The sequence below is a fragment of the Eublepharis macularius genome, chromosome 16 (genome assembly GCF_028583425.1).
Source record: "Eublepharis macularius isolate TG4126 chromosome 16, MPM_Emac_v1.0, whole genome shotgun sequence".
Classification (NCBI taxonomy): Eukaryota; Metazoa; Chordata; class Lepidosauria; order Squamata; family Eublepharidae; genus Eublepharis; species Eublepharis macularius.
Window position 1 is genome coordinate 48,497,453 of NC_072805.1, and position 12,561 is coordinate 48,510,013.

General features: G+C 52.5%; 1 protein-coding gene across 2 annotated transcripts; it reads right to left on the minus strand.

Annotated features, from left to right (window-relative positions):
* Nucleotides 1–8,049: 8,049 nt before the first annotated feature.
* NOB1 (NIN1 (RPN12) binding protein 1 homolog) lies at nt 8,050–12,499 on the minus strand. Of its 2 annotated transcripts, XM_055000133.1 has the most exons (9): nt 12,424–12,499; nt 12,203–12,335; nt 11,831–11,964; nt 10,757–10,828; nt 10,189–10,338; nt 9,894–10,076; nt 9,243–9,340; nt 8,983–9,127; nt 8,050–8,623 (listed from the first exon to the last, which is right to left on the minus strand). In XM_055000133.1, the coding sequence occupies exons 1-9, from the start codon at nt 12,484–12,486 to the stop codon at nt 8,354–8,356; spliced, it is 1,248 nt and encodes a 415-aa protein (XP_054856108.1). In that variant the 5' UTR covers nt 12,487–12,499; the 3' UTR covers nt 8,050–8,353. The 2 variants fall into 2 exon arrangements, with proteins under 2 accessions (XP_054856108.1, XP_054856109.1); XM_055000134.1 differs by lacking the exon at nt 10,757–10,828.
* Nucleotides 12,500–12,561: the final 62 nt, after the last annotated feature.

Here is a 12,561-nt window from a genome sequence, read left to right on the forward strand (position 1 = left end):
GGCGGGCGGCCCTGTTGGTCGGCCGAGCGGCGAGGGGTTCGGGCGGGGAACTGCGCCTCTGCCCCGAAGCGCGCCCTGCCCCGGGAAAGCCGCTCCCCTGCGAGGTTCGGGTCGTCGTCAAGGTGCGGCTGGACTCCAGCGTTGTCCCCCAATATGGAAGTTGCAGGGCGGAGGGCGTACGACAGAACGCCCCCCCCCCATTGCCAGCGCGAACTGGACGCGCGAAGCTGTTCCCGAGCTTGGCCAGGCTGCTGCGGCCCATCGAAGCCCGACCTGCTTGTGTCAGTGCCGCCCAGTGCCCGTCGCCAAAGGGAGACGACCAGACCCGGCGCAAAAGCAGGGGGCCCCGGAGCGTCTCATGGCAGCGGGGTGCGGTTGGGCTCCCCAAGCCCCTTCAGCCCTAGAGTAGCTAGGCAACTGAACATTAACGCGTCTTGAAAACCTATCAAAAGCCTTTGAGGCATCGTAGTGGCTTCGTTGTGAATTAGAAGCAGGAATTGGGCCTTCATATAAGAATTTATGAGCCAACAACAGTCAGATGAAGTACCAGAAATGTCTTCAAACTGCTTATAAAAATCACTGGCAACTCAAGTCCAGCTGTTTCCCCACAATTTGTATCACAAAATCTGTTTTGGCCTCACTTATTGCACTATTCAACATTCAGCTAAGAGCCTCTTAAATTGGGAAAAAAATCGGAGAAGTAGGTCTGTTGGTATCAGGTTATTGAGTTTATTTGTTTGGGGTTATATAAAAAGGCAGCACCACAGTAGTTGCGTTATGACGTGTCCTTGGCAGACCTTTTGTTACGGGGTGGTTTGCCATTGCCTTCCCCAGTCATCTACAATTCACCCTCAGGAAACTGGGTACCCATTTTACCGACCTCGGAAGGATGGAAGGCTGAGTCAGCCTTGAGCCGGCTACCTGAACCCGGCTTCCGCCAGGATCGAACTCAGGTTGTGAGCAGAGCTTGGGCTGCAGTATTGCAGCTTACCACTCTGCACCACGGGGTTATATATTTGTAAGAAAAAAACTGCCCAATGAGGAATAGATTAAGAATAGTGGATGTATTTCTGCCTGGAAGAATTTTCTGTGCGCTAATTTACCTTTTGTCTAGCAAGAAGCTGGGAGCTCTTTCTCTTCATCAAACCTCTGATACAGATATAGGAGGTCTTTGGGGGGCTGTCTAGCTGTCCGGGAGCTTTAATTTACATCTTATTAATACTAGTACATCCTAACCTGTATAGCTCAGGCAAGCCTGAGTTCATCCTGTCTCAGAAGCTAAGCAGGGTTGGTCTTGGATGGGAGACCTCCAGCGAAGACCAGAGTTGCAGAGGCAGGAGATGGCACGCCACCTTTGTCAGTATCTTGTCATAAAAACCCCACCAGGGGTTGTCATAAGTCAGCTGTTTTTATTTTATTATTCAATTTCTAGCCCCTCCTTCCCAAAAGAATGGGCTCAGGGTGGGCTACAACTTACAAGCAAGCAAAAATACAATTAAAAAACCACAATAAAATCCTCACAGTCATAAATGCAGCTTAAAAGCGTACAACTTGCAATTCCCAAGATGGCGGTTCATAGCCAACATCCATCCCTGCTGGATAGTACACGGGGAAAGGGAGGGGCGGAGGGAGCAACATTCTAATTGGAATTGATTTAAAGGGGGGGCAAGATGAGAACGCAATGCCGCCCCCCAACAGGAGAGTGGTAGGGAGGCTCATCAGATGTCACACAACGGCCTCAACCCTATGCCTGGTGGAGCATCTCTGTCTTGCAGGCCTGCCGAAAAAGTAGATCTCATAACAAAACAACAAGCCCAATATCCGGTTCAAACCAGAAAAGCACAAAGTGGAAAACCACCCGGATATTCACAAAAATAGTCTCAACATTTATGCAAAGTTATAGCAGTGTTATATACAAATTTGTCCAATGTGCAAATAGTGCAAATATGTTAGCTTATTACATGCAAAATACATTTATCATTTCCCAATAGTCCAATTGCTGCAGGGAACTGTGTGCCCCGTTCTGTTTCTTCTATGAACAAGGTAAGATCTCCATGGGTGAAGAAGAATGGTATGAGTCAAAACAAAATCCATCTGCTTTTGTCCTTTTATCCTTGCAGGTGCCTCACACGAGGTTCATAAAGATGTTGTACCAGGAGTCCAACCACATGCAGCCCTAACTGCAGCCGGCTAAGCGGCACATTTCGTCAGTAGGACTTCCTCAGGGGCTGGTGGATCACTACACAAACACAATGAAAAGCATATACACACTAATTCATGCACTTGCCCATAAAGGTTTTAATTCCACAAGCATCTTGTTTTTCATTATTTACTAAATGACCCCACCCTGGGTTGCTTACCCTGAAAGCTGACTCATTCCAGAAAACCCAAAGAGTGACGCAGAATCCCAGATCCGCGTGTCTCTCCAGGTGTTAATAATCTGTATATATAGGCTTCTGCCTCTTAACACTTAAGAAAACCATGTTGATTTAAAGGTGCAGTAACATCAGAAAGGTTTTCTTCTTCTAACCCAGAAAACACTGGAAAGAAATATCACTGTTTAACCCCTGAGCTTATAAGGTATTTAACATGAAAATCCATTGTTTCACGTCTCAATAACTCTGTTGGTACTACGAGAAGGGATTGACTGTGCCACAAATAATACAGCTACCTTAATTTCTATGGTATTCTGTTAAAGGTGCCTCCAGCACCTTGTTTCTAATCCTGGAAATGTGTTCCAGGACCCTCACCTTTAAAGGTCTGATGGTGTTGCCCACGTAAAGTTTGTTACAGGGGCAGATAAGGAGATAAACTACTGCAGGTGTTTGACAGGTGGCAGAGTGTTTAATATGTATCTTCTTATTGGAGGTTGGTATCTCCAGCACATTGCCCTCTAAGATCAATGGGCAAATTGCACAATGACCGCATCTATAATTGCCCTTAGGCAGATTGGACTCCACAGCCCTTCTAGTTATATCCAAATGTGACACCATTTCCTTGAGATTTCTGGTGCGTCTATAACTGACACAGGGTGGAATCTCACATCCTTCTATGTCTGATACGAGACTCCAGTGCCTTCGGATTATATTACGCAGAGATTTAGACAGAGGTGTAAAATCCACTGACCAATAAAGCCTGCCCTTCTCAGTCCTCTTTCTCTGCTCAAAAAGACCCTGTCTAGAAGTCTGGTCCACCCTAATCCTGGCCCTATGCACAATTCTTTCAGGATAGCCTCTATTCTGCAGCAATTGAACTATTGGGAAATGATAAATGTATTTTGCATGTAATAAGCTAACATATTTGCACTGTTTGCACATTGGACAAATTTGTATATAACACTGCTATAACTTTGCATAAATGTCAAAAAAGTAGATCTCGGCAGGCCTGAGTATCCACAGACAGAGAATTCCACCAGCCTGGAGTCAGGACAGAAAGGGCCCTGGCTCTGGTTGAGGCCAGTTGAGCCTCTTCGGGGCTAGGGGCCACCAGTAATTGCTTATTAGCTGATCTAAGTGGTCTCTGGGGTACATACGGGTATGCTGGTCCCAGTCCACTCAGGGCTTTATAGGGCAAAACTAAAACCTTAAATCTGATCTGGAACATGTTTTGTAAGGACAATTACAAAATTAACAGTTACAAGTTTTTGTTTATATTTTTCACTTTACTATTCTTGGCTAAAGCAATTTATAAAGGCTATTCACTGTAATATTCTTGGATATTCATTACCACAGAAAAAAAAGAATTATAAGCATTTATGAATAATTTAGATAGTACTTAGGAATAATGTTAAGATATAAGTTATTACCTGTCTTAGAGCCAGAAAATTATAGTACTTTACTCATAATCAATGAAAATATATTTGTATATAAAAATATTTTTGAGTTAGCAATATCTAAGTTACTCTAAATGCATGCAGTGGAAAACTTATTGTGTACCACTATTTGTCTTTAGATGGTTGTTGTGGGTTTTCCGGGCTGTATTGCCGTGGTCTTGGCATTGTAGTTCCTGACGTTTCGCCAGCAGCTGTGGCTGGCATCTTCAGAGGTGTAGCACCAAAAGACAGAGATCTCTCTGTGTCACAGTCACAGACCACGGCAATACAGCCCGGAAAACCCACAACCATAGTTCTCCGGCCGTGAAAGCCTTCGACAATATATATTTGTCTTTACTTTGTAACTGTTTATAAAACATATTTAAATAAAAAAAAATTGGGCAGAAAAAAAAATCTGATCTGGAATTCCACAGGAAGCCAGTACAACTGCTGCAAGATGGCAGATGTGCTCTGTATGGACTCTCAGGACACACACAGAAGCATTCTGGACCTATTGCAATTTCCAGGGAAGCCACAAGGGAAGCCCAGTGTAGAGTGAGTTACAGTAGTCCAACCTGGAGGCGACTGTTGCATGGATCACGGTCGTGGGTGGAGAGGTAGGGGGCAAGCTGTCTGACCTGCTGAAGACGGAAAAAAAGCAGACCGGGCAACTGCTGCGACCTGGACCTCCATTGATAAGGAAATATACGGCATCATTCCAAAGCTCCTGACCACAGGAATGGGCACAAGTGGCGCCCTGTCAAAGGTTGGATGCTGGATCCCCAAGCCAAACGACCCAGGATGCAAGTACAGGACCTCCATCTTCGTAGGATTCAGCTGCAGTTGGCTCCGCTTCACCCATCCAGACACGGCCTCCAAGGCTCTAATCAGTACCTCCGAGGCCGAGTCAGGCTGGCCATCCATCAACCGGTACAACTGGGTGTCATCAGCGTACTGGTGGCAAACCAGTCCGAAACTTTGCACTAGCTAGGTGAGGGGAGGCATATGAAGATTAAATAACAAAGGTGAGAGAATCACCCCTTGAGGGACACTGTACATCGGTGGTTAGCGTGCTGATAACTTCTCCCCGAGCGCCACCCTCTGTCCCTGACCGTGGACAAGACAAGCCACTGTAAGGCAGTCCCTCGGATCCCCACCTCGGTGAGGTGGTGGGTGAACAGTTCATAGCTGACTGTGTCAAACACTGCCGAGATCTAAAAGCACCAGCAGTGCCGACCCGCCTCGGTCCAGGGCGACCAGCACTGTGTCCATCCTGTGGCCTGGATAGAAACCGGACTGAAACGGGTCCAGGACAGAAGAACCCTTCAAGAAAACCTGCAGCTGTTCTACCCCTCCCCTCCCCATTCAATCACCTTTCCCAGGAAAGAGATCTTCAAAACTAGGTGGTAACTGGATGGGTCGGGGGGGGGGGGGCAAAGGTGTGTTCTCAAGATACGTCTATGACTTGATGGCACTCTCTACCACCACCAATTCTAATTTAATATGGATAGAAGAGCTACGTGATTGTTTTGTTACTAGAGTTTTAACTGAGATAAAGCTTTCCGTTTCCTACATTTTTTTACATTGGTGGCACCACACCAGACACCACCTGAAGAAGCTTTTTGTAGTTGTTAAGTCATCACCCCAAAAAACCTTTGTTCGTTTTAAGAGACCAGTTCCACAAAAGTGTTAAGATACGAAAATTGATTGGAATTAGGGCTGTAAGTAACACCAAATATGACTTTCCCCAAGTGCATTACACCTTTTAAGAGTCAAAAACCTTCCTGAAGCATCTACTTATAATACCATTTCAGCATACTGTATTTGGCTAAAACAATGGCAACACCTCAGAAGAGCCAGTTTTTAAAAACACCGCAGCCTTTTAAAATTTGGTTTATAGAAACACTAAAGCGAAGCGCTGTTTGGGGAAAAGCCTGCAGGCTGCTGGCCTGTTCTCCGGCGGAGAGCGACCACCGACTTCATCACTCATCTGACGACCCTCTCCTTATAGCGCTGCCCAAAGAGCCACAAAATCAGGGGACAGGAAAAATATGGAAGAAACACGTTTGCTCAGCTTCTTACGGAAGGAAACAGGGAAGTCTGTTGCAGGGATGAGAAAAGGCCGAGCCCCGCCTCGCAGCAGCCAAGGCGAGAGCGGCAAGCAGCGGCTTCCCGCTCAGGCTGGTGCCCGGGGACAGCTGGACGGTTGGGAAGCGCCGTTTGCTTTGGATACCGGCCGCAGTCGAAGAGAAACACACGGTGGGAGTTGGGTCCCCTGGGCCCCAAATGCTGCTGCAGTCCTCAGTCCAGAAATAAACAAGGAGAACAAACACGCTAATTAAGCTCCACGTGAGGCTCTCTTTGCCGCTCGCTCGGCGGGGGCTCCTGTGCTGCTGGCAGGCTGCCTGCACAAGAGGCTCGGAAGGGAGAGCTGCTCCCCCCATGCCCAGGACTGCCCCTGCGATCATGCCAGGGCTCCCCCATGCAGCAAATAGTCTGAAGCGGCGCTCTGGCAACTTTGTGGGTGGAGGTCTTCTGGGGTAGCTCTGCAAGGGGGATCAGGCAGGCAGTTGAAGCGCTGATTCTGGGGGCCACAGGCAAGCAGGCAGGGGTGCCTTTTTTGGCTCACAGTGAGGATTCACAGGGGGTTTGTGAGCACACCTTCAGGACCAAAATGTGACACATCTGTTCTTTATTTTCATTGTGGCTAGCACCCCCCCCACACACACACACAAAAGCTGGAGTCTGCCTGGGTCTCCTGGGATATGGACCCCAGGTGTCTTCAGCGCTCGTGTGGCCCCAGCTCGGGCACAACCCCAGCCTCTGCTCCCATGCCCTGAGTTCACGTAACAGTAGAACACACGTGAGCAAAAGCACAGCCATTTTTCTAGTTAGCTCAGCTTGAAATACAAAGCAGCTTATGAGTTGCCTGGCCTTCAGTGCGTAATTGTACAGAAAATAGCTTGATCAATAGCAAGACCAGAAGCAGCCCGGTTGAAACAGGCTAGATAAGAAGCAGGGAATGTTTTACTTAGAGCTGAGAGGAGGGGCCTTTTATCTCAGCAAGAAGGTGGCCTTTGTCTCAGAAAGACAAGGTATAAAAGATCCTCTCTGCCATTTTTTACTTGCTTGAAACTCTATACCCCTTTTAATTCCAGAATAAAATCTTTTCTTCTTACAACATTCTCCAGATGGGTGTAGTTATTTGCACAAAAAGCAATCCAAGTCAAATGGACCTTGCTCTTTTTGCAACACGCAGATGGCACAGAAAGTGGGTACTTGCTGTATCGGCCATTGAAGACTTTTAGCACAGTCTGCCCTGCCTTCACAATGGAAGGAGGGAGGAGAGATTGTGCCACCTCCGGCCCCTTCTGACTGTTCGGGATGTCCAAAAACAGCAGCTCTCGGGCAGGTGAAGAGAGAAAAGGTATGTGGCATCAAGGTGGGGCGTTCTGCTAGCAACACAAATAGGATTAGAAGGCGAGGTAGGTGACAGTTGAAGAGAGCCTGGGAAAGGCACTTTGTGTGTATTGTACATACAGCTAATCTCAGGCCCCCTCCTAGCAAGTTCTGCTTCTGGCTACAGCGTGACTCAGAGTGGGGCACAAGGCATGCAGCTGCACAGCAGGAGATTAGCAGCCTAGTGCAAAGAACTCTCAGATTACAGCAGGGAGGAGCAGAGCGGAGCTGACCACGAGCAGGCAAGCTGGGAAGGCCTACAGAACAAGGGAAAGCTGCCCCAGCTCCCCTGCAGCCGCTGATACGGGCTGGGTGCCTCATACAGCAGCAAGAAGGCAGCCCCAGTTCAGAAAGAAGTTTGTAATAAACTCTTTTCTTAGAAGCTAAGCACATGAGTGTCTGTGCTGCTTATTTCTGCCATGCATTATTTTTCACTCTGCTACAATTTACTCAGCATAAATCAAAGTCTCTCTCTTTGAAAAGCGGAATCAAAGCATGAATTGTCAGCTCAGGTGTGCGCTGCACCTCCCAGGCTCGTCCCTTGCTTCTGGAGCAGGAGCGTCAAAGCAGCGTGGTCCTAATCCAGCCTGGCCCTCCCTGGCTGAACCATCAGACGACCAGGGAAGCCCGCCAAGCGAGGTGCCCGAGGAGGCTGGCAGGGCCCTGTCAGCCAGCAGATGAGGCGGGTGGGCTGGGGCCTTGAAGGCCCATTTAGCCCACAGCTCGGCTATTTGCAGAAAGCAACAGAACTCTCTTATTTGCAAGGACAGGCCACACAATGCAGATCACGTGGCTTTATTGAGAAGGCCAGCATGGCTCAGCCTCTTACACAGGAGCCACCTGGGCATGTGCCTCGCTTGGGGGATTGTGCTGCTCCCAACACAGCACCTGCCCAGTCCTCCCCACCAGTCTTCCCTGGAGATACAGCTCTCTCCCCTGGTTCTGCTGGTCTGCAGGGATTTGGGAAACATGGCCAGTCCACCGTCCCAGGGGGAAGTCAGGGTCTAAAGCTGATCCTCTTGCAGCGCTACGGGCCTGGTCCTGCTTATTTCGCCTGTTACGGCAGGCAGGGGCCGTCCCCCTTCATCTCTTCTTGACAAACTTTTTCATGGAGGTGTTGGGGTTCATTCGCCTCCTGCCTGCCCCCAGTGCCACATCCCGGATCTGTAGATTGGCTGCCCGGCTATAGATGTCATTCTCCACAAACGGAGAGACTCCAGCCAGGTAATCCGGGTCAAAGACGTTGGTCTTCTTCCTGGCCTTGCGGGAGAGCCGTTGCTGGGGGAAGCGCTGGTCCTCTACCAGGTGGGGGTTGCTTGCGTGTTTGCCCCCTCGGGGAACAGGAAGGGAGTGCTGGGGGGGGAGAGAAACACAGTTTACAAGTGACCCTCCCCTGCCGTCTAGCCATCTTTGCAATGCACCCCCCCCCCCGGACGCTGCACCCCAACCCCGCTCTCCCTTCAGGATCTGGACAGCCACAGGCCCGGATCATCTGACCGGCTACTCCGAGGCCTGGCACGGACTCCGGGTGGAGACTGCTAGTGCTTCTGGCCCAGCCTCGGAGGCAGCTTTCACTTGCCTCCCATACGGCAGTGCAGCACTCCGGATTTTGGCACCCAACGCCCTCCCCGCAGTAGCAGCAAGACGGAAGGGGGCTAGGAGAGGAACGGAGCTCCTGCTCTGGCCGCACGTGTGGAGCCGCGGCCACTCACCCGGAGCCCACGCGGGTTCAGGACCTTTGGGTTGCGAGAGAAGTGCAAGCGCAGGTTGCCCTCGCCATCTACGGTCACAGCCACCTTCTTGAGGGTCTTGTTCCCGCAGTGGGGGCAGAAGAGCCGCGTCATTTCTGACGTTGTCCTACAGAAGAGCAGTGGTGAGCGCCCAGAGAGTCTGGACCGCCTGGCAGCTGTGAAAAACTGCTTGAATCAAGGGGTTTGGCCACATCCCTTGTGGAGCCGAGACAAACCCGTACTTGAAGCAGCCGTGGCAGCGCAGGACATAGCTTCGGGCATGGCGGATCAGCAGGCCGTTCACAGCCAGAACGTGCAAGCCCATCTGCAGCAGGACGTTCTGCAGGAGAAAAGAGAAACCCCGTTGGAGGTGAGTCAGAGCGCCCCTCCTCAGGATGCAACACACCAGCGAGGCTGGCTAGAGCAGCGGCTGGTGCCAAAGAGCTCTGCCAAAGGTCAGGAGAGTAGGCCCACCCCTGAGCCACGAGGCCTCTGCCTGTCAAGAGACACTCTGGGCTCCAAAGAGAGGCTGCTTTTTCTCCACGGGGCCCCAAGATGCTTGTCCCCAGAGGCCTGAGAGTGCTGCCCTACCTCTGCCTCTTTGCTCTGAAGTGGCCTGTCTCCTCCTCACCTCCTTTCCTGAAATCAGGTCCTCCCACCCCTCTCCGGCCTCAGCCACTGTTCCCTTCTCCTTGAACGCCCTCCCTTCCTGCTCTCCCTCTGGCCCCTGAGCCCCTTAGGGCTCCCTCTCCTACGCCTTTCTTGGCTGTGTAGCGTAAGCCCCCCAAAGCCTCTCTGGGAGCCCCAGAAGGCACCTCCTGCTACAGGTCCAAGCCACCATGGATGGGAACAGGACAAACAGGACCCCTTGGCCTCACTCTGCCCACACTTGCCTGCATGGCGAAGTCAGTGGTCAGGCAGCCAACCTGCACACCCACAGGCTCAGCCCCTTGCCCCGCGTCCTGCTGGATCTGCTGGATGTTGCCGGGTGTGATCCAACCCTCCTCCTCCTCCTCCTCTGTGCTCTCTTGGCCTCCTGCAGGGTCTTCTGGCTCAATGGCGTCTGCAGATGCTTCCTGTGGAATACAGAAAACCAATAGAAGCAGGCCCCAAAAGCCAGAGTTTCTGACCAGCTGGTGCCCCCCAGCAACAGCTCCCAGGCTCGGGGCAGCACAGTGCACCTCTCACCAGCAATTCCAGGAGGTCCGCCTCAATACTGGGCAAGGGGGTTCTCCAGAAAACAAAGGAGCCAAACGCAGCCTCTTCAGCCCTGGCGGGGACTCCCTGTTCTGGATCTGCTACGACTGAAGGGCTCTTTTCCTCCTCTGGGTGCCTGGCCTAGGTTGAAAGGAAGCAGCTCTCAAACACGAAGCTGGGCTAAGTGGGACACCGCCTGCTTGGCATGCAGAAGGTCAACGGTGCAAACTTCAGTCTCTCCAGTTAGAAAATTGGGGGTGCTATCAAAGAATCCACCTAAGAGCCCGGTTGCCTTTTCCTCAAGGGTTCATTCCCAAGGCAAGCGGAAGGTCCTGCGGGCAAAGCACCATCACAGCTGTGCAGCTGGGATTCTGGGGGCCCAGGGCAATTAATTTCCCACTCGCAGCAGCACATGCAACCCTCTCTCCCACCACCAGCCCAGACCGCAGAAGGTTGATGCTGCCCCTGCTGGAAGAACGGTATTTTCAATAAGGGAGACTAAGCTCTGCCTGGCGTGGCACGCGGGGCGGAGTTTGCAGTTGCCACGGCAAGCAGATACCTTAGAAGGAAGATGGAAACCAGCCAAATGAACGGGTGCCTCAGGATGCCGGTTTGTTGTGCTGTGTGTGACCTGCGTGGATCCAAGGGGGAGGAGAGGATGCATTAAGAGAGTTTCAAAAACACCTTGCCTGAGAACCCTACTGCCCTGCAACTGTCTTCTGAATGGCTATCACCATAAGAGAAACGTGTGCAGTGTATGAGCAGCCTCCTCAGAAACAGGCAATGCGGTTTTCGTTTTATGTTCACTGTTTATAGTCTGCCCTTTCTCACTGGGACTCAAGGCAAATCACGCAAAGTAAATCAAAATAACAACAACAACATTTGATTTATATACCATGCTTCAGGACAACTTAACTCCCACTCACAGCGGTTTACAAAGTATGTCATTATCCCCACAACAACAAACACCCTGTGAGGTGGGTGGGGCTGAGAGAGCTCCAAGAGAGCTGTGACCGACTCAAGGTTACCCAGCTGGCTGCAAGCGGAGGAGTGGGGAATCAAACCCGGCTCTCCAGATTAGAGCCCTGCTGCTCTTAACCTCTACACCAAACTGGCTCCAAATATGATCAATAATCGATGCTATATAAAGTTGCACAAACCTAGAACCGACCAGAAGCAATGCATAAATTTAACATGAAATCAAAGTAACAGACCGCTGAAGTCCCAGCAGGGGTCCAACCCGACCCTTAGATTCCACTGGCCTCTATGAGGCTTAAACTGGCTGACGCCTTCTGCAGATCAGGACGGTGGGCTCAGAGTCCAGGCTGGCCAGGACACCCTGGTTGCAGGGCCAAGGGCCAGCTGAGTAGCCCCCTCCCGCCTGGGGCAGGGGCTGAATCCTGGCTGGCTCTCCTGCCGAATTGCGAGCTCAGTTAATGGTGCCGAGGGGGCGTCCTGGCTGCTGATATTCTCACTTGCACCGCGTAACCTGTCTTGGGTGTCCAGCGAGAAGAGCAGATTATAAGACACCATCATCGTCGCGGTCGCCAGGCAGCCCTTTGTTCAAGGGGAAGCTGGAGAACCCAAGAGCGCCCCCGGGGGTGGTGTGTGTGTGTGTGGAGGGGCCCCCCACCTTCTGGGCCGGCTCCTTCTTCAGGTGGGCCACCCCGACATGCTCGGCCTCCAGCTGGTAGGTCAGGGCCAGCACCTGGAGGTCCGTGGCCGAGAGGCTGGGGTAGTCGCCGGTCTTCTTGGAGAACTCGGTCACTGCGAACAGAAGAACGGGGAGCTGGGAGGATCCCCCAGGGGCCATCTAGTCCACCCCCTGCGCGATGCAGGGAATTCTCAGGCCCCCCCCCCCTCCGCCCACCGCGACCCCCACTCGATGCCCAGGGGAGGGGGGGGGCTGGTCAGGCGGGCCGGGGGGGAAGAGCCTCTGGCCCCCCTCCCCGTGCCGCGCCGCTCTCCGCGGGTTCAGACGTGCGGGGCCGGGGCCGGGGCTCACCGAGGCGGACGTAGTCCGGGCCGGGCTGCCTGAAGCGGAGCGGGAAGGGCAGCAGGGCCAGGCGGCGCCGCGCCTCCTTGTCGCGGATCTCGGCCACCACCTCGCGGGTCGTGTAGATCTGCCGACCGATCTCCTGCCGAGGGAGGGAAGGGAAAGGGAGGGTCGGTGCCGGCGGGGCGCCCGCCGAGCCGAGCCGCCCCGCCGCCCGGCCCGCCGCTCACCTGCAGCGCGGCCCCGCGCAGGAAGGCCCCGGCGTCGGCCACCACGTGCTCCACCGGCGCCATCTTGCCTGCCTCCACGAACCCCCTCTGCCCTCCCGCGGGGCGCTCTGGGAAAGCGAGTCCTCGCCGCGGGGAGGG